At 37.4% G+C, this 26,470-nt stretch overlaps 1 protein-coding gene across 2 annotated transcripts in view; it reads left to right on the top strand.

The window, feature by feature from the left end:
- Positions 1-26,470, top strand: part of DYM (dymeclin) — a 335,066-nt gene that overhangs the window by 120,368 nt on the left and 188,228 nt on the right. For both annotated transcript variants that reach the window (XM_059409625.1, XM_059409626.1), the window contains exons 9-11: positions 10,760-10,942; positions 13,992-14,170; positions 15,884-16,009. In XM_059409625.1, coding sequence (XP_059265608.1) covers positions 10,760-10,942; positions 13,992-14,170; positions 15,884-16,009 — 488 coding nt within the window. The remainder of the gene's footprint in view (positions 1-10,759; positions 10,943-13,991; positions 14,171-15,883; positions 16,010-26,470) is intronic.

Genomic DNA, 26,470 nt, shown 5'->3' with positions numbered 1-26,470 from the left:
GCAACCACTATGATTTTGTGTTACGTGAGTGCAACTTGAATTTTCATTTACTTATTTCACTTTGAAATGATTCATTTTTTCGAAGTCTTTTTTCAAAAGTCTTGTGAGTAAATACCCTATTTTTATTTTTAAAGGTTTTATTCATTTACTTGAGAGAGAGAGAGAGAGAGAGCATGAGAAGGGGGGAGGGTCAGAGGGAGAAGCAGACTCCCTGCTGGGCAAGGAGCCCGATGCAGGACTCGATTCCAGGACTCCAGGATCATGACCTGAGCCGAAGGCAGTTGCTTAGCCAACTGAACCACCCAGGTGCCCCATTTTTTCAAAATCTTAAGCGTATTTTAACTTTATCCTTATACCAAATGGTAACGTCTTGAAAATTGAGATTGATGTGCTAATTATTTATATTTCTAATATGCATAACTACTGAAGATTTCTTTTTAAATGCAAGACTTAACCATCCCTCTGGTCATCAGTGCATTGTTTTGGGAAACACTGCTTTAGGGGCGAGCATTGGAACCCGATTGAATGAGGTTACTGGGAACTAGATAGGGGCCTGTTCTGGAAGGAAGGGCTCTTGGTCCTCCGAACTCACAGGACCCCTTTCTTATTTCATGGATCATGGTTAATTTACCTGATATCTTTGCATGAGATAGGATTTATCTCTGAGGACACTAGATTTCATTTTGTTTTTCTTAATGCTTTACACTTTATTATTTATTTATTTACTTGTTTGTTTGTTTGTTTTTTAAAGATTTTATTTATTTATTTGACAGAGAGAGAGAGAGATCACAAGTAGGCAGAGAGGCAGACAGAGAGAGGGAAGCAGGCTCCCCGCTGAGTAGAGAGCCCAAAGCGTGGCTCAATCCCAGGACCCCGAGATCATGACCCTAGCTGAAGGCAGAGGCTCAACCCACTGAGCCATTCAGGCGCCCCGGCTTTACACTTTAATATAGTGTCTAATGCATCTTAGGATCTTGTAAATGTAGATTTTAGGGATGTGTGATTGTGGAGTGTCACTGAGATAGATGAATTCAATTATCTTTCATTGTTTTTCCTTTTCAAAAACAGCTATCATCTTTGTAAATACTGAATTATTTCAGTGGGTATTTTTTTTTTCAGTTTTTTTTTAACTGTTCTGTTTCCTTAAAGGAATAAAACTTTAGAGATTTTATTTATTTATTTATTTATTTGAGAAAGATGGGGGACAGGCAGAGGGAGAGAGACTCTCAGCAGACTCTGTGCTGAGCACAGAGCCCAATGCAGGGCATGATATGATGCTAAGTTCATGACAAGAGCCGAAATCAAGAGTCAGATGCTCAACTGACTGAGTCATCCAAGAGCCCTGGGAACAAAACTTTTTTTAAAAAAAGTTCCATATGGCTTATATTGTGCATCAGAGATTTTGAAAGATTTCAGACTACTCAAGTAGATAAAATGTTTTACTGTCCTATCAGTTTTAAAAATATTTTCCTCTGTTCCTTTACGGTATATTTATTTTTTTTCTCTTTTTTGAAATAATTGAAGCGTTCCTTTTGGGAGTCAGGTTGGGGGGTAGTAATATCATGTTGTTTTGTATTAGGAAAATTGAATTTGGCTCAAAATTGTTTTAGGAACTAGCAGTCATCAGATATTTTAAGAGGGCTTTGAATGTAAACACATGTAAAAAGCGACTTTCTCTCTCCCCCAGTACTGTAGTATGACCAGCTGTAGTTCAAGATTATGTATATTGTTGTTTTATGTTCATTTTAAAATGAAAAAAAAAATTGTTGCAGGGATCACGTTTTCTTTTTTTTTTAATTGACTTATAGTTTTATTTTTTTCAACATGTAGTACATCATTAGTTTCAGACATAGCGTTCAGTAATTTATCTGTCGCATATAACATCCAGTGCTCATCATGATCATATTTTCTTAGCTTCAAGTTTGTTACATAGAAAAAGGGAGGGGCACCTGGGTGGCTCAGTGGGTTAAGCCACTGCCTTCGGCTCAGGTCATGATCTCAGGGTCCTGGGATCGAGTCCTGCATCGGGTTCTCTGCTCAGCAGGGAGTCTGCTTCCTCCTCTCTCTCTGCCTGCCTCTCTGCCTACTTGTGATCTCTCTCTGTCAAATAAATAAATAAAATCTTAAAAAAAAAAAAAAAAAGGAGTCACTTGAGGACTATCCCACCCCCTCTTTTATTTATTTATTTATTTATTTATTTATTTATTTATTTATTTATTTGAAAGAGAAGCAGGGAGGGGTACCTGGGTGGCTTAGTGGGTTAAAGCCTCTGCCTTCGGCTCAGGTCATGATCCCAGCTCAGGCCCAGATCCCACAAACCTGCCTCGGGCTCTGCACAGTGGGGAGTCTGCTTCCTCCTCTCTCTGCCTGCCCCTCCACCTACTTGTGATATCTCTCTCTCTGTCAAATAAATAAATAAAGTATTTAAAAAAACAAAAACAAAGAGAAGCAGGGAGAGGGAAGGGGCAGAGGGAGAGGAGAGAGAATCTTAAGTAGGCTCCATGCCCAGTATGGAGCCTGATGCAGGGCTCAGTCTCAACTTTGAGATCATGACCTGAGCCGAAATCAAGAGTCAGACACTCAACCAACTGAACCACCCAGGCACCCTGATCTGTAGAGTTTTGATGCTTGTCCCATGCATTGCTTTATATGCTTTATAAAGATTGTACCCATTTATATCCCACCACTAGTGTCTAGAAGTACCTGTGCCATAGTACCCTCATCACCATTGGAGGCATTGTAATTTAAAATACAGGATTAAAGCCAATTTTGACAGTATTTAGAACTTTAAAAATAGCAAGCTTTTCCTTTAAACAGCAAATATAAAATCTGTATTTATGTACTTTTAAGAGTATCAAATATAAAAATCTGTGTTATTTATACACTTTTAAAATATTCTTTGGTAAGTAACCAAAGTAAGAAAGTGAAAACAAGTAAGTGAAGTCGGTAAGTAAAGGAACAAAAGCAGGCTGACCCCTGTAAGGATATAAAGCATGAAAAAGATGTAGCTCTTTTCCATCAGGGAGTGTACAGGAGGTCTCGGTCATGTACACTGTGCACGAGTGTAATGGAGGTCCGTAGCTTCAGTGAGTGATGGGGAAAGACATAACCAAAGTGCCGGGAGAGCAGAGAGGAGGCAAGAGTTATTTTTTGCTTTATGTATTAGAGCAGACAGATTATTTGTGGACCTTAAACGATTTTCCAAGCTAGAAAGGATGTAGAAGAAGAAATGAAAGAAAATTAAAAAATGGGAGGAAGTGAATAGCATCTTTGGTTGAGACTCATAAAAAGTGTATAAATCTATTTATTGATATATTTCTGGACTGGTTCTTTCCTTCAAGGATCATCAGAACATTTAGGTAATATTCTTTTTGTTCCCTACAAATGTAGTGCAGTTTATTTGCTTGTCTCTGTTTTTTGTCCATTTCTCCTTTGGACCGTGAGCTCCATGCCTAGGGCCTCAGTATCCTTGGGTTCATCAGGGTCCAGTCCAGTGTCTCGCACTTTGCCCAGTCTGTAGCAGGCCCTTACTACACAGTGAACTGACCGCATTGAAGTACATGGGCAATCAGGACAGAGCTGGGGATGGCGAGTTTCCTGCGTGATTGGTATGCGACCCTTAAAAGAAATCAACTTTTTTTTTTTAAGATTTTATCTGTTTATTTGACAGACAGATCACAAGTAGGCAGAGAGGCAGGCAGAGAGAGAGTGAGAGGGAAGCAGGCTCCCTGTTGAGCAGAGAGCCCGATGCGGGACGCGATCCCAGGACCCTGAGATCATGACCTGAGCCGAAGGCAGCAACTTAACCCACTGAGCCACCCAGGTGCCCCAAAATAAATCAACTTTAAAGTTAGTGATCATCAGATAAGTATTTTTTTCCCTGCAGATACTCCTAACTGGTGATGGAACTGTTCTGTGTTTTGACTATATTGATGTCGTACCCTGGTGGTGATACTGTACTATAGTTTCATAAGATGTTACCATTAGAGAACAATGGGTGATGGCTACACAGGGGCCCTTATATTGTTTTTTTTTTTTTTAAATAAGAACATATGAATCTACACTCACCTGTAAAAGTTTTAAAAAATTTTGTGCAAGGAATTTTTTTTTTTAAATTATGATTGTTTGTTAAAAACAAAAGTGTCTCTAAACCAAGCAATAATATTCTGGAATGTTAGAACACATAATTATGTTAGGATATTGGGGTTTGGCTTTTCATTAGAGGCCAAATACCAGTGGCTTGAACAAGATAGAAGGTTTACATTTCTGTCACAAAACTCTAAGCTGGCCCAGGGGTGTAGGCAGGTTTACGTCCTGAGGTCATGCAGGGACCAGAGTTCCTTTTGTCTTGTTTTGCCATCCCCTTGGGTGGTGTCCTCAAGGACAGAGTTGAATCTGTATGCCTCTCATAAGCCTTGGTTCCATCCCAGGGGAAGAGTGAGGATGTGAAGAGAAAATAATTTCTTTTTGAGGATATGACCGAAAAACTGCATATGCTACTCCTAGTCATATCCCGTTGGTTGAAATTTAGTCAAATGGCTGTAGTGTGCTGCAGGAAAGACCAGAAAATGTAGTCCTGCCCAGCTCAGTCCCAGGGTGTTATTAATAAAAAGGAGAAAAGGGGAGTGTGGTATTAGGATCAAGTAGCTGGCTTCCCCCCCACCCCGGGTTTGCCCTGGAATGTATGTTCCATTTCTTTATGGGTAGCATTGTCTTTTCCTACTGTTTTACTATTTTACATATAGCTCAGGTAATGCATACGTATTTAAGAGTTATGAGTTTTGTTTTAAACATTTTATTTATTTGAAAGGGAGAGAAGGAGAGAGCAAGCACGAGTCAGGGGAGAAGCAGAGTGGGGCATGGACTCCCCACTGAGCAAGGAGCCTGACTCGGGGCTCGATCCCAGGACCATGACCTGAGCTGAAGGCAGGCACTTAATTGACTGAGCCATCCAGGTGCCCCTGTTAGACCATTACAGAAATTAAAAATTAAAATTGGATTGTGGTGGTTTGCTCATCCTCTCTTTTTGCTGTTAACTTCTTTAGAGGCCAAGTGTGACTTTTATTTTTATTCTTTATACTTTTGGTAACTTCCATAGTGCCTCACCCTCATAGGTACTTACTATGTACTTACTGATTGATTATAGTCTTTTACTTGTGTTGATTGAAATGTCTCTAGCAGAACTTTCATACATATTTCTAACAGTTGACCTACTTTCTCCTAAATTTTTTCCTGATACCTGGTTCGTTATAATGTTATAGGTCCAAATGTATGAATATGTCCCTTTTAGCATTGGTTTTATAACCAAAGATGGTATAGTATCACTATTTTTTGTATAGTTCCAATTGAATAATTAATGTTATGCATTTGTTAGATGTAAGAGATCAATTTTAGTTTGGCAAGTAGCATGTTTAGTAACATAAAAAAATAGCAGTTTACCTTAATTTCATTGGCTTAATAAAATAATGTTTAAGCTTGAGTTTACCCCTTTTTTTCCTTGATTATTTTATTGATGTTTCTGTTTGTCATACTTTGTATTTTCCTCCCATTTTTATTGTTAAGAATAAGTAATTTTGTATTAGTATTTTTTTAAAAAAATTGAATCAACAACACCAGATTTGTTCTTTTGGTTGATTTCAGTACTTTCTGGTTTTAGTTAGATCAATTTTATTTTAAGAGTTTATTTGGAAGACCTGAGGGATACAATTAAAAAACTTGGGAGACCATCCTTAATTTGCTTTTTTAGAACAGAAGGAAATATACTGTAACTTTCCCTTATTTTTCTGGTGGAGAGAAATTTTGTTTGCCAACAGGAAAATGCAATTCCACTAAGATTCTTGGGTCATAGATCAGAGGCTTGGATCAACAAAAAGAAACGAACTTTTGGAAGAACTCTGGTCCAACATTATGGGCCAGTTTAAACTACAATGTAGGCAATGGCAGGCTGCCTCCTTTCTCCCTATAAGGAAAGGCAGCTTCGCAGTAATAATTACCAGGGAAAGGGAGGAGGCTGTGTGTGGTGGGGGCCGGCTGGCCTGTGCTAGCTTCTCAAATAAAGAATTTGACATTATATGCGGCTTCTCCACCAGCGTGGGGAAACCTGAAGCGGGGGGGAGGGGGGGAGAGTGAAGTTGTGCCCTCAGAATTTTGTGAAATTCTTCCAGTGGCAGGCAGCTCTTATTTCTTCTCCTAGTCATGAAGATGTGCAGCTCTGAAGAGAATCCCCAAAACAAGCAAAAAGCCACTTCTCTTTTACCTCGGAGAGCACTTCATGATCATTTTTCTTGCAGATTGAACTTCCTAATTGTGTTTTTCTTTGCTTGCGATCCTGGAACACACAGGTGGTGGACGTAAGGGTACACAGTCATGGAGCGTACTCTGAGTGGAAGGAAGGGACTGGAAAGTTTTTATAATAAACAACAAATCAGTCCCAAAGCAAATAATACTTGGAGGCTGGTTGGACTTTCTTAAATGATTTTGAGATTCTTATGAAATGCTTCAAGTTTTTCAGCTCTCTCACGAAGACTGTTTTGAATAAATTTAAATTTGTGATGGATAATAATCAGTTGTCAGTTGATAATTTTTATTCAAATACCTGGCTTTTCCTAATGAAAAGCAGGGAGAACAGTGCTTAACAGAAATTTTTCTTCTGTCTCCATCATCTTAAAGTCTGTCCTATATTAAAAAAAAATCATTCCCCTCACTTCTCTTGCTGGGCCTCAAGTTTGCTTGTGCCTACACTGAAGGTTTATACTGAATATGCTGCGCACTTTGAGCTTCCCAGTATATACCTGTAGGACCTCCAAAACTTGGTCAGGAAGATTCTTCATCCTCTCTACCCCCCCACCCCCCAATAACAGCCTCTTCAGAGTAAATAGTAGGCATTCCACTGACTCACAGAAAAAGTTGGGGATTTGCAGGACCACAATCATATAAGAAAAGATAAATTGTCAGGTATCTGTGCGGTCGTTTTGTACGGTGTGTTCAAGTGAAGATGTAAAATATTAGAAAGGAATGAATAAATGTTCACTCTGAAATCACGGCATAAAGAAGAAATTAAAAGTATCTGCTTATGTTAGTTGAAGCAAAATAACATTTTTCAATTTTGCTTATTTTTCCATCCATTTAAAATTTCTTTACAGGGGCGCCTGGGTGGCTCAGTGGGTTGGGCCGCTGCCTTCGGCTCAGGTCATGATCCCAGGGTCCTGGGATCGAGTCCCGCATCAGGCTCTCTGCTCAGCGGGGAGCCTGCTTCCCTCTCTCTCTCTCTGCCTGCCTCTCTGTCTACTTGTAATCTCTGTCTGTCAAATAAACAAATAAAATCTTTAAAAAAAAAAAACTTTAAAATTTCTTTACAAAAACACTTAATTTCCCAACAAAGGTGTTCTTTATAAATGCCATCTGCTCGTTATAATAAGTAATAATAAGAAGAAACTAACCGAGTACAAAGACTAAAATATCACGCCCACTGCCTCCCCCTCAGGTCTGCTCAGTGTTCATGTGTTGGTGTTTATCCCTCCAAAATTGTCAGAGGTGCTTCTTCAGCTTTTCAGAACTACATTCCCATCCCCAGTGTGCAGTATGTCACATTTTCTGGGGCTGGTGACCAGGGAATGCTCTTCTTCTCTCGCTTGTTTCTTTCACGTTCCTAACTGAGAGTTGTGCTTGAATCCGTCCATGTTGTAGAAGAGCAGTCCACTGAAGAAACACGGAAAGAAGTTAAGAGACTCCTCAGGTGCCCTTCACCCTTGCCTGTGGCCAGAGCTAACTGCGATTAGCAGCCTACCCTGCCAGCCACCTGTCACGGCCTTCACGTGCAGAGGGATGTAGCTACAGTTTTTTAAAAACCAGGGGGCATATTATTTGTGTGCGTATATAGCTGTCCTGTGATTTGCATTTTCACTTAATGAGATACTAATGAAGTTTTTCCATGTCCTACATAATCATATATCCCTGGGGTCTGTGGTGGTGTTCTGTTTAATTTTATTGTTTTACATTTATTTTTAAATAATTAAATGGTTATATTCTTCTTACAAAAAATGTATACAAATAAAGCACACGTCTTTCTTGAATTCCATGCCAGAGGTAATTTCTGTTACCAATATGGTGTATACTTTGTCCTTCCTGGGTTTTTAAAAAAATTATTTATTTTTATTTATTTTTTATTTTTTAAATTAAAAAATTTTTTTTCCTTTTTTTTTTTTTAAGTTTTAATTTTAATTCCCATAAGGTTAACAGTGTTCTGCTACTTTTAGGTGGTATAGTGTCCCGCAGTTCTGTACTTGGCTCAGTGCTTGTGACAAGTGTACTCCTGAATCTCCTTCACCTCTTGCACTCAGCCCCCCCCCCCCCCATCTCCTCTCTAGTGACCATCAGTTCATTCTCAGTAGTTAAGAGTCTGATTTTTGGAGTCCTTCCTCTTTGTTTGTTTGTTTTTTAAGATTTTATTTATTTATTTGACAGAGAGAGAGATCACAAGCAGGCAGAGAGGCAGGCAGAGAGAAAGGGGGGAAGTGGCTCCCCGCTGAGTAGAGAGCCCATCTTGGGGCTCAATCCCAGGACCCTGAGATCATGACCTGAGCTGAAGGCAGAGGATTAACCCCCTGAGCCACCCAGGCGCCTCCCCACCTTTTTTAAAGATTTTATTTTGTTTTTGTCTTTAGTATTTACACACACACACAGTTTTGGTGGGTAATTTTTAAACTATTGCCTCAGTTTTCCTGCAGCTTGTCTTTTTTTCTTTTTTAACTTAGTATGTCTTAGAGATCTTTCCTTGTTTATATGTAGATATCTTAACTCATACTGTATTCCATAGTATAGATAAACCATAGCTTATTGTAACCATTTACTGTTGGTTAACATTTACATTATCTCTGTTATCTGATATTTATAAACATTATTAAATATTCTTTTTTTAAAAAATATTTTATTTATTTATTTATTTAACAGACAGAGATCACAAGAGAGGCAGGCAGAGTCGGTGGGAGGGGGAAGCAGGCTCCCTGCTGAGCAGAGAGCCCGATGCAGGACTCAATCCCAGGACCCTGGGTTCATGACCCGAGCCGAAAGAAGAGGCTTTAACCCACTGAGCCACCCAGGCGCCCCTATTAAATATTCTATACATGCTTCTTTGTGTGCCTGTTCAAGTGTTCTCTAGTATAAGAAAAAAAATGCTGGGTTGATAGGGGAGTACATTTTTAGTTTCCAGGAGAACTGCCAAATATCCTTCAAAAATCTGGTACCACTTTGATTTCTCACTTTTGGTTATTTTCTTATATATTGTTACCAATCTGTGTTACAATCTTAAAACAAATTTTTTTTTGTTTTCTTGGATGACCTTATTATCACATTAATTTCTCTTTTATTGCTTTGAATATTTAATTCCCACTTTTATTTTGGGTTGTTGGCTTTCTTTACTGATTTACAGGAGGTCTCTTTTTAAAAATAAATATCTTTTTCTGTTTTGTATGTTGCAGATACTTTCTTCTCTCTTATTTGTTTAGGATATATTTAATCACATCTCAGTATTTTATATCTTAAGTAGTCAACTTACCATTTTTTTTTATCTTCTTGAATTTTGTTTTCTGTATGAGAAAAAGCCTTTCTCAACTCAAGTTTGATACACATAATTTATAATTAAATACTGTGGAGATGACTAAATTCTACTGTCCTGGAGACATTTCTACAATATAGTGTAAACATAACTCTTAGACGCAGTGGGAAAACAAAAAATTCATTTGATTCACTTTATCACAATACTGTTCGCTTTATTGCTGTGGTCTGGAACCAAACCTGCAATATCTCTGAGGTGTGCCTGTAAATTAATATATTTCTGGAATGATGAACAGTTCTTTCATTTCAGAGATAAAACTTTCCTGATTATCATGCATTTGTTCTTTTAACAAATTTTTCTCTAAGGTTTCATCTACTTTGCATTTCTCCCTCTTGTTTTATTTTTTATTTTTTTTAATCTTTTTTTTTTTATTATGTTAGTCACCATACAGTACATCATTAGTTTTTGATGTAGTGTTCCATGATTCATTGTTTACGTATAACACCCAGTGCTCCATGCAGTCCGTGCCCTCTTGTTTTAAATGCAGTCATTACTCAGTTTCTGTATCAGGAGCCTTTTTCAGGTTTTGGCAAATGAGTTGTGTGAATATGCCTCTTGTTGTGTACTTTGGAGCTATTTAGATAATACGGGAATTGTCTGTACTGGGAGAGCTTGGTAGACTTACTTGTAAAACATCTGGACTTGATTTAGTTTTTAGGGCTAGCTCTTTGACCCCATTTCCCACTCCTCTAAGGTTATTTGTCCATTCACATTTTTGTCCTTGGCCAATTTTGGTATTTTGTATCTTCCTAGATATTTTAATATTTTGCTTAAGTTTTCAAAGATATTGGTATAAAATTGTACATGAAATTTTATTATAATTATGTAGATGTTTTGCTATATTAAGAAAATCTAGAAAGATATAGGAGTCTTATTAGTGGTTATCTACGGGAAGTAGAAGTGGAATTATGAGAGTAGGGAGTGGTAGTCTTAAAAAATTTTACCTCCTTTGGCAATATGAGAATTTTCAAGTAATGAACTTGTTTCAGTTTAATAATTGAAAAGTGTTATTTTGAACTTTTAAATATTAAAAAACATAGAATTAAAAAATTATAGAATTTTTTAAAAGTATAGAATATCATACAGAAATATGTACATCCATCTTACTAGTCCCAGCACATCTTAACTGTGTGTTTTCTTCTCAAGCTGGCCTCTGGACTGTCTTCACACTGGGTGGTGTGGGCAGCAAAGCAGCTGCCTCTCCAGAACTGTCTTCCCCTCTGGCCAACCAGAGTCTCTTGCTTCTGCTGGTGCTGGCCAACCTGACTGATGCTGCAGATGCACCAAACCCCTACAGACAAGCCATTATGTCCTTTAAGAATACGCAAGGTTTGTGCTACTTTGTTCATTCCCTGCCTCCCTCCCTCCTTTACGCTCATCGTGGAGCCCAACACAGGCCTCAAACTCACAACCTTGAGATCAAGACGTGAGCTGAAATGGAGTCAGATGCTCAACCAGTTGAGTCACCCAGGAGCCCCTGAATATTCTTTCTTATGAGGAAAGAGGGTATTGCTTACACATATTGTTTTTTTTTTTTTATAGTTGTGAAGATGATTCTCAATTTTTATATTTTCATGTTGGTTAAAGATGAGAAAAACGGACTCTTCTGTCTATATTCACAGGAAGGTCAAATAAATCTTAGATGAGAACTGTGGTTCTTTATATCCATTTAAATTTATATTTTTATCTAGAGATAACCAAGACAGAGTTTGCTTAATTTGGATCTGCCTGTCCTTACCTATTAGAGATAGGAACTAACCAGAAAACTCCAAATGACAGGTTGTTTGAAGCTTCTCATTTAAGTCTGTATTCCAATTAGAGTTTTATAAAACTAAAAATTAGAACTCCGCTAACTTTTTTCTGCAAAGGAGCAGATGGCTTTGTGGGGTCATACATTGTCTGTCACTACCTCTTACCTCTGCTGTCGAAGCACAAAAGCAGGGACAGATAATAAGGACGTGAGCTTCGCTGGTTTCCACTAAAACTTATTTCCAAAACTTATTTCTAAAACTTAGCTTGCCCTGAAGTAGAGCTTGAGTAGCTAGTTCCATGTTGAAAGAATAATCTCTAATCAAAAGATTACACCCCATTAAAAAAAGGGGGGATTATACTCCATAGGTCAAATTAATACAGTAGCTAGATTTTCAAGATTTATGGAACACTTGTGTAATTAAGATGGGTTAATTAAGAAGTGAAGTGAAGTTATTGTGTAGGAACATTCTTAAACTTCTGATACGTGTTAGTATGTTCTTTTCCAGAGTTCTCATGCATGTTTCTTACTAGTGTGTGAGTGTGCCAGCTGGGGGTACATTTGCCAACTAGTATTATTATTTGTAGAGGAAAACAATAATAGGGAGTCTCTAACAATTTGATAGAGAAAAAAAGAAAAACTCATGTATCTGAGAATGCTTTCCTATTTCCATTATCATTCTGTCGTGGCTTACTGGTTAAGAGAGCACATTTTGGAGTCAAGCAGATCTAAGTTTATGCCACAATTCTGTCACTTCAGAGCTGTGAGGCCTCCCACAGTTTGCTTAACATCCAGGCCTCACTGGCCTTTGTCTGTAAAATGGGGATAACCTAATAGGATTTGTATAAGTACCGTGCAAGGTAATGTTTGAAAGCAATAAGCTCACATTTTACAACATAACCAAATGTTCAGTATATGGTATTTATTGTTACTTTTGATGCTCAGGCCAGATGTTACTTTTTAAGGTTGGACCTTTTGGGGAATAGCCATCTTTCTGGTGGATCGTTTCGTGCAATGATTCTGAACATTGACTTTAAGGTTAGATTGCCTTGGGTTCATATCCCATTTTTTATTCTTTAAAGACCAATATCTTTATCTGTAAAGCAGGAGTTATAATCTCTACCTCACAGGGTTCTTATAAAAATTAAGTGGGTTTTTCTTATAGTACAACGTCACTATATTATTGCCATAATTTTAAGAAGCAGTGTAATGGAGTAGTGAAGACTTACCTGGGACTGATCTTGGAAAAGTTAATCTCTATAAGCCTTTATTTCATCCTTTGTGGAACTGGTCAAAATAATGGCATGATCACTGTATGCATTAAAGAAGGGATAATACATGGAAAGCCGTCAGTATAATGACTTAGTTCATATCACTTCTTAACTAGTAATATTTAAATGTTATGGAGTCACTTCTTAACTAGTAATATTTAAATGTTATGGAGACACACAACACACATATTCCATTTGCAGCCAGGTGTATACAGCTGCTGAACACATTACTTCGTAATGAGGCATAGCGTTTCCAGAATCTTCCTCCACTGAGAGTTCTATAGATGCTCTAGTCATTTGCATACTCACAGATTACCTGCAAGGCTTCCTTTCACCATCCTTTGCAAAAATAAGTTAGTCACATAAAACAACTGACAAAAATGCAGTGTTAGTGAAAAAATAACCTGTATTTTAAATGTAGGAGGAAAAGTGAGGGCATTTTGTAATAAAATTGAAGACATATAAGATAATTCTCACAAATGTACAATTTAGAAGAATCTGAGAGGTATGGGACTGTGCTATCAAAGATGGTATTGGCACCCATTTCTTTCCCGTAAGAGTAAAGCTTTTGGAGACGCTAAAGCAGTGGCTTTAAAATTTTATTTTTATTTATTTATTTTTTGCTAGTGGTTCTGTCTCTTTTTTCAAAAAGTCTTGGTTCTTTTTAAGATATTAAAATATCAACTTGTTGTGCTATCACGTTCTGGTGTTTTATCTGATAAGATTATATTTTTCTCCAAGTCCATGGACCTGTCTTTCCTTCCTTTTTGGAAGGAAATTTAAAATTTAAGCTGCCATGTTTAAATTATATCTCTTAGAGCACCTTTGGCCTGGGTCTGTAGCTCTGCTTATTTAAGCTCCTGTGTTCTTATAGCCAGTTTCATTCAGCTATATCAATGCACAAATCCTAATAAAGTCAAAGTATGTGACTTAGTTTACTTGTTTTTTTTTTTTAAGATAAAAAGTTGCCCTCAAGTAGTATTTGCACATATATTTAGTCATTGGAAATCCTCAGTTTAGATAGTATAGAGAAATAAACTGTCCCAGGTTTCGGGTTTTTTGTTTTGTTTTGTTTTGTTTTGTTTTTACTTTGGTAAGAGCATTTCAGTTCTACTCTCTCAGCAAATTTCAGTTATACAATAGTATGTTCAACTCTAGGTTCCATGCTTTCCATTAGTTTAGTTCTTGAAGTAAAACTTAAAATATAAATTGAAATTTTGAATCTGAAATGTAGTGACGTACCAAGTTGATGGGAAATGAATGTTAGATGTGAACAGTGTTTTTCTTATTTACATGACGCATGGTCCAGAAAATCCTAACATTATATTTTAAAAATTTTGTGGTTTCTCTGTTCCAGACAGCAGTCCTTTCCCCTCATCAATTCCACACACTTTCCAGATTAACTTCAACAGTTTGTACACAGCTCTTTGTGAACAGCAGACATCTGACCAGGCAACTCTCCTCTTGTACACATTGCTCCATCAGAATAGTAATGTTAGAACATACATGTTGGCTCGCACAGATATGGAAAATCTTGTAAGTATCACACTACACATTTCAAACTTTCTGTATTGTTTAATCTTTTGAAGAGTAGTTTCTTTTCCCGGGAGGGTAAGGTATGTTTGCCTGGTTGCAAAGGTGCCACCAGGCACAGACGGGGTTATCAAGTTTATAGTGTGGGAGACACGGCACATGGCTTCCCTGTCCTCCAGGTCTCTCCCTGCCCAGGATCCAGCCTGATGGAGTCCTTGAGGAAGCACCGCCACCATTCTCAAGTTTTTATACCCTGGTGGTTCTTTTCAGATGCTAAATGTCCACCCACCAAGTGCCTGTAGCTAGTCCCAATCACAGCAAGTTCCTGGTGAACATGGCTAAGCTTGGTTTCCCATGTGTCCCATCCCTTTGGGAAGCTTAGGCTTGAGGTCTGCCTGATCTCAATTCTGGTAGTGTTTTTAGAGTTTCTTTAGGGCACCTCTACCAGATAGCAATTTACATGTACACTATTCCTTTATTATGTGAGTGAAAAACTCTGGTAGGGAATCACGGATTTCCATTTGTAACTAATGTTTAAACAAAAATGTTTCTGTGAGTGGCAAGTAACCTTACCTCACCAAGGTGTTAATATTATAATTGAAATACATTCTATAGAGATACCTGTGGGTTATTTATATGTTAACAGAATTGTGAACATCCCTAAATAGCCAGCAGCTTGCTGGTGACAATAGGAATGTTTCCTCTGTACCAGGTTTTACAGGTTGACAGCAGGATTTACCAGGGATTTGGTGGCCATTTTTTCAGTGTTAAAGATAAAATACTGAGTTAACACGGAATGTTAGAATTCATTTGAAGAGTATGTTCCATGTCAAAGTGACACTAAGGACAAAATAAGTGATGAGCGAACCTGTCTGCACACCAGCTATCTGTGGGAAACATTGGTTATTTTAAGTAGTAAAATTAGATGTAACAGTGTACTGCTCATGTGAGTAAACACTTGTTTACTGAGGGGTGAGTGAGAATAAGCAGAGACAATTCTGAGCATGATGTATCCTAAGGGAAATGATGGCAGTAAGCAGAAAGCCCAGGACACCACCTGTTCAAGAAAGTTCCATGGTAAGTATGTTGGTACCTAAGAATTTGTTGGGAACAGACATCTCTACGTGATGACATACACCAGTAAACACTTAACAGGTTTTGTTTTGGGGGTTTTTTTTTGGAGTGGGGGTAGAGGGTTATATGTTCATTTTTGTTTTTAACTTATATAGATTATTTTGATAATGTCTCAACTTATGTCCTTATCTGTCTTTTTACCTTTATTCTATAATATTGGGGCTATGATTAAAAAATGTTGCTGGGCTGATCTGATTTTGTTAATAATTTTATTCTACAATCTTTCTTATTAAGGTAATGTTTGACACATTAGTATTTGTAAGAATACATTATTGTGTATAAGTTCCTGCTAGACTAGAGACAGACCTGCTTCTACTCGGTGTCACATATCGGCATGAGTGGTCTCTGCAGACCCACTCTTTACAATGACACAGTGTCATCCAGGGGGATTGGTTTCTCTATTGGTGTTGGAGCTATATGTGGGGAAAATACTTTCAGGCGTATGCTGGTTTGTGTGGTTTTCGTTTTTCTTTAAAGAAACTTAAAACTAGTAAATTAAAATGGTGTATAATAAAAGCATAAAGGTTGAAAACATTTGTCTTAAAGTAATTGAAATAGTAAATTAAAATTTCTGTTTGATAGGTTTTACCAATTCTTGAGATTCTGTATCATGTCGAAGAAAGAAATTCACACCATGTGTATATGGCCCTTATAATATTATTGATCCTCACAGAAGATGATGGCTTTAATAGATCAATTCACGAAGTGGTAAGTTACCATTACTTTGCGTAGAGTTTCAGAGTTACAGAATAGGCAGGTCCCTCCACGAGATTTACTGAAGCCTTAGCATTTCTTCCTTCTCTTCCTTCTGGCAGGTGTTTCCGCAAGAATCTGACTTAGAAATGGTGTGCCTGTCTTCAGATTTATGAAGTGCTTTTTTTCTGAATGACTGTTAGCCACTATTAAAAACTCTGTCAAAATGGTTTCCTCAGTAACTGAGGCAAATGTTTTTGCTGCCACTGAGTTCATTTTTCCTCTCTGTTTCGTTTCCCCTTCTTAGTTGTGGCAGAAATTGTCAAACAGGTTGAATCTTGTATACAGAATAAGTGAAAGAATAGGAAGTAAAGAGAAGAAACCTGAGAAATTGTTTTATGTTTTTGAAAACAATGTAACATAATTTAACTCTTCCAGTTTTAGTCTTATGGGTGAGTTCCAACCCCAAACTGATTTTTATCTTCCTCTTCGTATTTTCTTTGTATCAAAGTAACACATGTATATAGTGTTTTTTAAGATTTTAAGTAATCTCTGCACCCAATGTGGGGCTCAAACTTACAACCACTGACTGACCCAGCTAGGCACTCCAACACATGTATACATTGTTTTAAAATGTATATAGAAGGTTTAAAACTTATATACCAGGTTTTAATGCAACATAATACATTCCATGTCTACCCTACTACACCTGATTCCCAGTTCCCAAAGACCAATGCTTTGCCCATGTTTCTAAATAACATTCTTATTTTGTTATTTCTTGATTTTCCAGATTTAGATATTAACTATCCTCTTCCTAAAATGGAAAATAAGTCATAATTAGCTCTCCTTCCTGCACATCATGCCTGTTCCCTCTGGCTTCCCAGCCCCCTTTCTACTCATATACTTTTACCCCTCCTTCCTTTTTATTACCATTTACAGCTTGAGAACTCAGCTTTTTCATGCTTATGATTAACTAGTATTCTTAGCTCAGCTATGTAATGTATGTTCATTGCATTTCCTTTCTTGTTCATGTTTTGGTTTTTCTGTTGCACGCGATTGCCCAGTTTTTTATTCATGTATCCATCACTCATTCAGCTCCCATACCTCAACAAAACGGAGAATTCCCTCTAGGTACATTAAAATACATTGAATATCTTTTTAGTTTCGTTTTCTTCTTTGACTTCTGTCTTTGGCCATATTGGAGGCTTAAGTCAAATGTTTGGTGATCCGTGTTTGTTTTATTTAGAAGTAAGGCACTAAAAAGTTGATTGTAAGTTCTATATGTGGGCAAGACTTTTACTTGCTTTTAACTCTCTCTGCATGGTCTGTTTCTCTGGGCACTCTGTTCTCTGTAGGCCTTTTCTTTGGGCTGATCAGTTTCTCAGAGGGGCTCTTCCAGTCTTCCTGCTGTGGGGGTCTAGTGGGAGAGGGGGTTAGGGCTTTCACACCTCATAGGATACAAACACTCTTTTCTTCTTGTCTTCAGTAGGGTTTTTGTGACATGTTTACTCTTCTCTGAAGATGTTCCATTAAAACTTTTTTTTGTCTCTTATATGGTGTGACCATCATTTCAACTAAGATTTAAGGAATCTTGACACTGTAGAAAGAGGATAAAGCATACAAACTTCTTGATTCTTATGGTTTAGTAAAGTACCACAGAGAAAATATTTGTATTGATTTTCTCATTTTTTATAGCATTTATCTTTTTTTTTTTAAGATTTTATTTATTTGACACAGAGAGACACAGCGACAGAGGGAACACAAGCTAGGCCTGATGTAATTTTTAAAAACACTGAAATTGGGGCGCCTGGGTGTCTCAGTCGGTTAAGCGTCTGTCTTTGGCTCAGGCCATGAGCCTAGCATTCTGGGGTCGAGCCCCACATCAGACTCCCTGCTCAGTGGGGAATCTGCTTCTCCCTCTCTTCACCACTCGTGTTCTCTCTAGCTATCTCTGTCTCTCTCTCAAATACATAACATCTTAAAAAAAAAAAAAAAAGTAAAAACATTTAAATTGAAGTATAAAATGTGCACAGATTTTGAAGGTACAACTTAGGAGTTTTTGCATATGTATATACCTGTGTTATTACCACACAGATCAATTTACTGAACACTTCTAACATAACAGAAATGCCTTTTCCTGGCCAATACCCCACAATAGTGAACCACTATTCTGACTTTGTTCCCAATAGATTAGTTTTTATCTCTCCTTGGAGTACAGTATGCTATCTTTTGTATTGGCTTCTTTTAGTCCAGAGTACTGCTGAATTGACCTGTGTTACTGCATCACCGGTTGGTTCTTTTGTATTTCTAGGTGTTATTCTGTTGCATGAATATGCTGCAGTATATTTATCCATTCTCTTCGTGGTAAATAATTGCTTCCCCCCCAGTTTGCGACTATTTTTATAAGGCTGCTGTCCCATTTTTGCACCTGTACATCAGCAGACATGTGCCCTCATTCTCTTGGGTGTATACCTAGGGTAGCATTCCTGGGTCAAGGGCAGGTATTTGTTTAGCTTGAAGAGACAGTAATAAAACTGAAGCAGCGTCTAACCCTAAGTTCGCAGTTCTACTCCAAGGTTGTATATGCACTTTTCCATAGAGCGCACCTGCTGATTAACGGTCATCTGACAGCACTGTTGATAATATTGAAAATCTTGAGAGCACCCTGCAGAGTCCAGCAGGGTGCTGGCTACATCTGAAGAGTTCAAAAAGGGAATGAAAATGGAGAAGGGGGGGCACCTGGGTGGCTCAGTGGGTCAAGCCTCTGCCTTCAGCTCAGGTCATGATCTCAGGGTGCTGGGATCGAGTCCCGCATCAGGCTCTCTGCTTGGCAGGGAGCCTGCTTCCTCCTCTCTCTCTCTGCCTGCCTCTCTGCCTGCTTGTGATCTCTGTCTGTCAAATAAATAAATAAAATGAAAAAAAAAAAAAAAAGAAAATGGAGAAGGGTACACAGCAGGGTTTCACCTATGTCTGTAATGTTGTATTCGCTTCAACAGTATGGAAAACAAAATAAAACAAGAAGTTACCAAAAAGAACTTTGAAGCAAATATGACAAAAAAAGTTAAGATTTGACAAAATTCAAGTATGGATACACTTTTTATTATATTGTTTTCTATGCTTTTTTGATATGCTTATTTTATTTAGTAATTAAAGTTAGAATAGGAGTTTGCATTAAAATTAAACTTTACTGACTGCAGAAATAGGAGATGATAAGACAGGGTTCTGTTTAAGACAAAGATAAAACCCCCCCAGAAAGATGATTAAGAAAAGAAAGAGTTAAAAATGTCTATGTTCTGATAAAATATTAGGTTCTGTTCATATTCAGACTCGGTTCTGTAAGGATTTCTGGATATTGCAGATGACATTTCAAATTCAGGTATTTAAACAAATTTCTTTCCCCTCTAGAATTTGACTTTCATATTGACCTTTGTTTATTTTTCTTTTCCTTTCCATATGTAGTAGTGAAAACGAGTAAGTAAATGTTTCTACCAAAGTTCTTTATGTGGAATTATTAGTTGTGGATCTGATTGTCCATGAAATAGATTCTGGTATCTCATTTTTGGCTTGAAGTTGCATTTCCTCAGACCTCATGTACTTTTCATGTGCTTATATATCCTATTTTGTGAAGTATCTTTCCAAATTTCCCCCTTTTATAAAAATTATACTTAAAACAAATTTTTTTAAAGATTTTATTTATTTGAGAGAAAGAGAGAGAAAGAGTCATGTGCATGCACAAGCAGTGGAGAAGGGCAAAGGGAGAAGCAGGCTCCCTGATGAGCAGGAAGGGGCAGGTGGGAGGAATGTGTCTATGTTATCTATGTCAATAACAGTATTCCAGGAATGTGAGGGTGGTTTAATATTGGAAAATCTCTTAATGTAACTTATACATTTAAGAGAGAAAACCCATACATTCATTTCAATAGACATAGAAAAAGATTTGATAAAATTCAACACCTATTCATGATAATCAAAACAAAAATTTCAACAAAATAGGGATAGAAAAGAAATTCTTTGTCTTAACTGAGTATATCTATAAAAATCTACAGTTAAAAGTATTGTACTCAATTGGAGAATTTTAGAAATATTTTCTTGGAAGTCAGAACAAAGAGGATGTTCTGTATTACCCCTCCTCTTCAGTGTTGTATCAAAAATCTAAGCAAGTTAGTTAAACTTGGAAAGAGAGGAAATCTAAATGTCTGTATTTACAGATGTTAGGATTAACCACATAGAGAATTCAAGATACTATAATAATATTTGAACTGTTAGGAAAGTTGAGCAAATCTTCTGAATCTGAGATCCATATATAAACAAATACAATTTCTACACACCAGTAACAAAGCTCTTCAAAAATGTGTTCTAGAAATGTGCCTGGGTAGCTCAGTGGGTTAAATGTCCAGCTCTTGATTTCAGCTCAGGTTGTGATCTCAGCTTCAGAGCCCTCCATCTGACTCCATGCTCAGCAGGGAGTCTGCTTGAGATTCTCTTCCTCTCTGTCCCCCTCTCTTTCTCAAAAAATAAGTCTTCAAAAATGTGATCTAGAGATGCTACTTATAATACCAATAAAACTGTAGTGTACTTGAGAATCATGTAACAGAGGAAGTGCAACATTTTTTATGAGAAAAATTACCTAAATGAAGGATATTAAAGATGACTTAATAAATAGAGATACCATGTTCATGGATAGGAGGACTCAGTGACAGAGTTGTTAATTTTGCTTTCAAATTAATCATTGTGTTGAATGCAATCCTGATCAAAATCTCGAGATTTTTGTGAGACTTAACCAACTGCAGTTGACCTTTGAGTAAAATAGATTTGAACTGTGTGAGTGTACTTATACATGGATGTTTTCAATAAATATAGTACTGTAAATATATCTTCTCTTCCTTAGTAAGCTTATCATTAAGTAAATTTTTTGGAAGTCAAAAGTTGGACTTTTGGATGGATTTTTGACTGTGCATGCAGGGGGTTGGGCACCCCTAACCTCTGCATTGCTCAAGTGTCAACTGCAGTCCCTCAAATCATATGGAAGAACATTTTGCATAGGAAGTTTTTGAAGAAAAACAATGTGGAGTTATCCTACCAGAGAAGACTAGTTATAAAACATTAGTAATTAAATGTGTTTCATTAACAATAGAATTTTTTTTTAAAAAAAGATAAATGCAAAAGAATTTGGAGAGTCCAGAAATTACACACTCACATACAGCAACACAAATGTATGATGGAAGTAGTGGTAAATTTTGCTGAGATTGAGATCTTGTCTTATCTCACAGGAAAAGTGATGATTTTGCCCCCATAGAAGGACATACTGCACTTGTGTTAATAAGGCCTAGATATGAAAAGCTGAACTTTAAATTCTTCAAAGAGAAGCTAAAGGATAATGTTTTTATGGACTAAAGATAGCATAAATGTATAAACCATGAAAAAACGCATTAATAAATTTGGCTGCACTGCAATGAAAAACTTTCATGGTTAATAAAGGGGAAAACAGGACGCAGACAGGAAGATGGGTTAGCATGATTGTTCAGTAAAACCAAAGTCTTCAATAGAAAAATAGGCAAAGTAATAAACAGAATATAAAACCGGAATGACCAGCAAACATTTTTAAAAGATATTCAAACTGCTGATTTGTCAGGATCATGCTAATTAAAACAACAAATATTTTGTACTCATCAGTTTGGCAGAAATTACAAGCTTTGTTAAGAATTGGTAAGGTTGGGGCGCCTGGGTGGCTCAGTGGGTTAAGCCGCTGCCTTCGGCTCAGGTCATGATCTCAGGGTCCTGGGATCGAGTCCCGCATCGGGCGCTCTGCTCAGTGGAGAGCCTGCTTCCCTCTCTCTCTCTCTCTTGCTGCCTCTCCGTCTACTTGTGATTTCTCTCTGTCAAATTAATAAATAAAATCTTTAAAAAAAAAGAAAAAAGAATTGGTAAGGTTGTGGGTGCCTGGGTGGCTCAGTGGGTTAAAGCCTCTGCCTTAGGCTTGGGTCGTGGTCCCAGGGTCCGGGAATCGAGCCCCGCATCAGGCTCTCTGCTCCGCAGGGAGCCTACTTCCTCCTCTCTCTCTGCCTGCTTCTCTGCCTACTTGTGATCTTGCTCTCTGTCAAATAAATAAATAAATAAAATCTTAAAAAAAAAAAAAAAAGAATTGGTAAGGTTGTAGAGAAGGAGGATGCTCTTATACTATGTAAATGAGCAGAATAGCTTTTGAAAGAAATCTGGCCTTTTATGTTCCTCAAATAACCTGCAGAAGCAGGTACTCAACCTCCCAGCAATTCCATTTCCTGGTTGTGTCCTAAGAAAAACTTTTTCAGAGAGTCACAATAGCTCATTTGAAGGAATGTGCATTGTAGCATTGTTTGTAGTGTTCAAAAATTGCAAATAAATGCTAACATAAATGGAATACTGTAGAACAGCTAGAGTGAATCAAATAGAGCTGCATGTATTGGTAATAATAAATCTCAAAAATCTGCATGGTAATGAAGTATCAAATTCAGGCTGCCAGAGGTTAGAGGACAGGATCAGTGAGGAGTGGCTAGGGATTTCAGGATGTCAGAAGCAAAATATTAGCATTTAAGAAAACAGTGCTGGATACAGTGGTGTTCTTTATACCAGGCTATTTAACTTCTGTGAAATTTCTGTGCTGTCTGAGATGGTAGTATTTTTAATGTGGTTGGTGTGACCGAGGAATTGAATTTTAAATTTTAATAAAATTTAAGTTAGGAGCGCCTGGGTGGCTCAGTTGTTAAGCATCTGCCTTCAGCTCAGGTCATGATCCCAGGGTCCTGGGATCAAGCCCCAGATCAGGGCAGGTGGGAAGCCTGCTTCTCTCTCTCCCACTCCCCCTGCTGTGTTCCCTCTCTCACTGTCTCTCTCTGCCAAATAAATAAATAAAATTTAAAAGAAAAATTTGAAGCCAAATACCTGCTTGTGATTCATGCCGTTGTGATGAACACGGCTGCTCTATGCTTTTTAGTTAATAGTGACCCAAGCCTACGTTCATTTAAAAAAAAAAAAAAAAAAGCTATTCAGTGACTTTGCAATTTGGCCTCCTCGCAAACTCTTGGAGATTCGCTTTTGAAGTCATAAAGTACTGAAAAATGAATGGCTTAAAACGGGTGTTTTACAGATTATTTTTCTTTTTAAAATTTATATGTTTCCTGACTGACTTAATAATTAATGTTCAGAGTATGAAAATATGGAGAGTAAGGGGTCCCTGGTATCTGAGTATCCTGTAGTGAGATTTTGGGTAGTAAGGATAAAAATCTACCTTGTAACATTGTTTTTACTAGGGGAAAAACTGGAAATAACCCCAATTTCCATTAATAGAAGATTGGACCCAAGAACATGTGGCCTGTTGGTATAGTACTATTCAGTACTTAGGTGGGATGCAGTAAGGGTGATATTCAGACATTTAACTAGTATGGAACCAGAGTCAGCCAGTAAGAAGGATATCAACCATGGTCCCATCACTGCGGAACCCCCAGGTGGTCCTGGGAGAGTGGCTTGGGGCAACAGCTGTTTATTAATGACCATAGTTGTATTCATTTTAAGAAATGATTAGTACTACCAGAATTTGGCATATGTGGTAAATATTAATTTCCTTATATGCATCAACATGGGGGGGTTACGGAACATATTGAGTGGAAAAAAAAATAAGATGCAAACAAATACCTATGTGTACTACTTTCCTAGGGCTGCCATAACTAATTATTGCAAACTGGGTAGCTAAAAACAACAGAAATTGATTGTCAGAGTTCTGGCAATTAGAAGTTCAAAAGCAGGGTGTCAGCAGTACCATGGTATCTCTGAAAGACCTAGGAGACAGGTCTTGCCTCATCTTGGTCTCTGGTGGCCAGTCTTTGTTGTCCTTGGCTTGCAGCTTCTGTGCTTCTGTGTGTCTGTTGTGTCATGTCCTCCTCTCACGTGGGTGCCTGTTTCTGTGTGTCTCCTCCTCCTCTTCTAGGGACACCAGTCATACTGGATTTAGGGTTCATCCCAACCCAGTAGGACCTCATCTCGGTTATGTATTTATGAAGACCCCATTTTCAAGTAAGATCACATTCACAGGTTTTGGATGACATGAATTTGGGGGACACTATTCAACCTAAGACACCATGGTATTGCTTTTATAAACTAGAAAATACACAAAGGAATCTCCTAGGCTTTGGAGGGAGTGTGTGTACATAGAAAGCATTTGAAGGGGACAGGAAAGGTACATACTAAGTTCAAGATAGTGGTTGATTTGCGGTTGATAGTGTATCCCTACTTTGGAGGAATAAAATGGGATTTATATCTTTAAAAAAGTGAAATGTTAACAGTTAATGTCAGTTGTGGGAATATGGAAGTTAATTATTCTCTGCCTTTCTAAACATACTTGATATTCTAAAGAGTTGATATTACACAGTATGTTACTCTACTCTAGCATATAAACATTTGGAAGAGATATTCAATAAAATCAAATCTATATGAGGGGAAAGTTCAGGAAAAGACTTACAACAAGCAATTCTCATATCCTTTTTAAGAAAGAAGACATTTTCAGATCCTTGAGAGGTTTCCTTTTCATATTATTTGAGTTAGTTGACCATGAAATTGTATAATCAAGATGCCAGTCTATGACTATTAAACTGTATGTCTGAATATTGGATACAAGAAATGGGGAATTGCTTTTGTAAGTTAAGTAGTTTAAATAGGTTCTAAATAGGTCAATGGCTACAGCTAAGTTACCAAAAAGAATTTCTGTATGTTACCCATGATGCATTGATGTCCCATGGGAAGCTTTGTGAGCTTTATAACTAGTTCTTTATAATTTTTCTTAAACACAACCAGAATTTCTAAGCAATAATATATTTTTCACAGGAAGAAAAAGTTTTATGTAAAGACTAAATTGGATTTCTTATTTTTATAGTGACATTATCAGTTTACTATGTGGATACCATTTAAATATTTGTTGAATGTCAAATGAATAAGACTCCTTTTATTCAAAACATTTCTTCCATCCAGGTTTATAATTGACACACACAAGCAGATGTTAAGAACTAATGACCTCTGTTTCAAATAAGGATGGGTTATGACAATTTATTTCTAAATAAAGGAGCTGAGAGAGGAGAAACTGAACTATATTCAAATGTGTGGCCTTTAAAAAGACAGAGACTTGGGGCACCTGGGTGGCTCAGTGGATTAAGCCGCTACCTTCGGCTCAGGTCATGATCTCAGGGTCCTGGGATCAGGTCCTGCATCGGGCTCTCTGCTCAGCAGGGAGCCTGCTTCCCCCCTCCGCCCTGCCTACTTGTGATCTCTCTCTCTGTCAAATAAATAAATAAAATCTTAAAAAAAAAAAGGCAGAGACTTTTCTCACTAGTAAAGTTGCCTAATGAGTATCCTGTTTTAGTATTTATTTGGAGACTTAAGAGCATTGGTTCTAAAATTTTTTGGTCTTTACACTTAAAAATAATTGAGGACACCAAATGGTTTTTTTCTGTGGGTTTTAGTTCTGTACATTTACCATACTAGAAATTAAAACTGAGATATTTGAAAAATACTTAATCAGGTCATTTGGAAATAATAGTTATTATAATAAACCCCAATACATGCTAGATACATCAACAATATATTTTTATGAAAAATAACTGTTTTGCCAAACAAAAATTTAGCAAGAAGAATGGCATTTACCTTTTTTCAAATCTCTTGAACAAATTGCCTTAACGGAAGACTTACAGATTCTCATGTCTGCTTCTGTACTAAAATTGTTACATTATCAGCCATGTTATGTACCACCTGAAAAATTCAACTGTGTGCTCATGAGAGAATGAGAGTAGAAAGTAATATTTTGGTATTATCATGAAAATTGTTTTGGCCTTGAGAATTGTCCACACGTGTCTATGGGACCTGTACAGGGTCCCAGGACCACGTTTTGAGAACCGGTGCCTTAGAGAGTAAGTCAGAGGGACTGGGCACTTCACTGTTCTTTGTAAAGATTCAATGGCAAAACTCATTGTTTTGAATTTTTTCAACTGTTATTTGTTTTACACATTAGGTTATCTCTTCCACTTACATCCTTAGTCATGAATACACGGGGATGCGTACACATTTACATTTTTTACCTCACAAACAATACTCAGCTACCATTTAGTGGGTGTTTGCCGTGTGCCAGCCTCTGAGTGGAGACTGCAGAACAGGTCAGGGTTGGTTATTTGTAAAGGCGGGTGCTAGGTGATTTGGGACTCTTGCCACATAGTTGAACTGAGTGAAAATCTTTTGTGAAGGCACTCGTGTGCACTTGCATGAAGTTGAACACAGTATCTCTACTTTTTTTTATTCTTCTGGTCTGTTTCTATACCCCCTTTCTCATTCATCCTGTTATTTGGACTTTGGTGGGGGGGAAGATTTACCAGAGAAATGTCAATTTTAACAATTTTTTTAGAAGAACTGAGGTACAACCATATTACTTAGATTTAATTTTATTTCTCTGACTTCATGGAT

The sequence above is a fragment of the Mustela nigripes genome, chromosome 8, assembly GCF_022355385.1.
Source record: "Mustela nigripes isolate SB6536 chromosome 8, MUSNIG.SB6536, whole genome shotgun sequence".
NCBI classification, from domain to species: Eukaryota; Metazoa; Chordata; class Mammalia; order Carnivora; family Mustelidae; genus Mustela; species Mustela nigripes.
The sequence above is the reverse complement of the archived record's forward strand: the minus strand, read 5'-3'. Positions and strand labels throughout refer to the sequence as shown.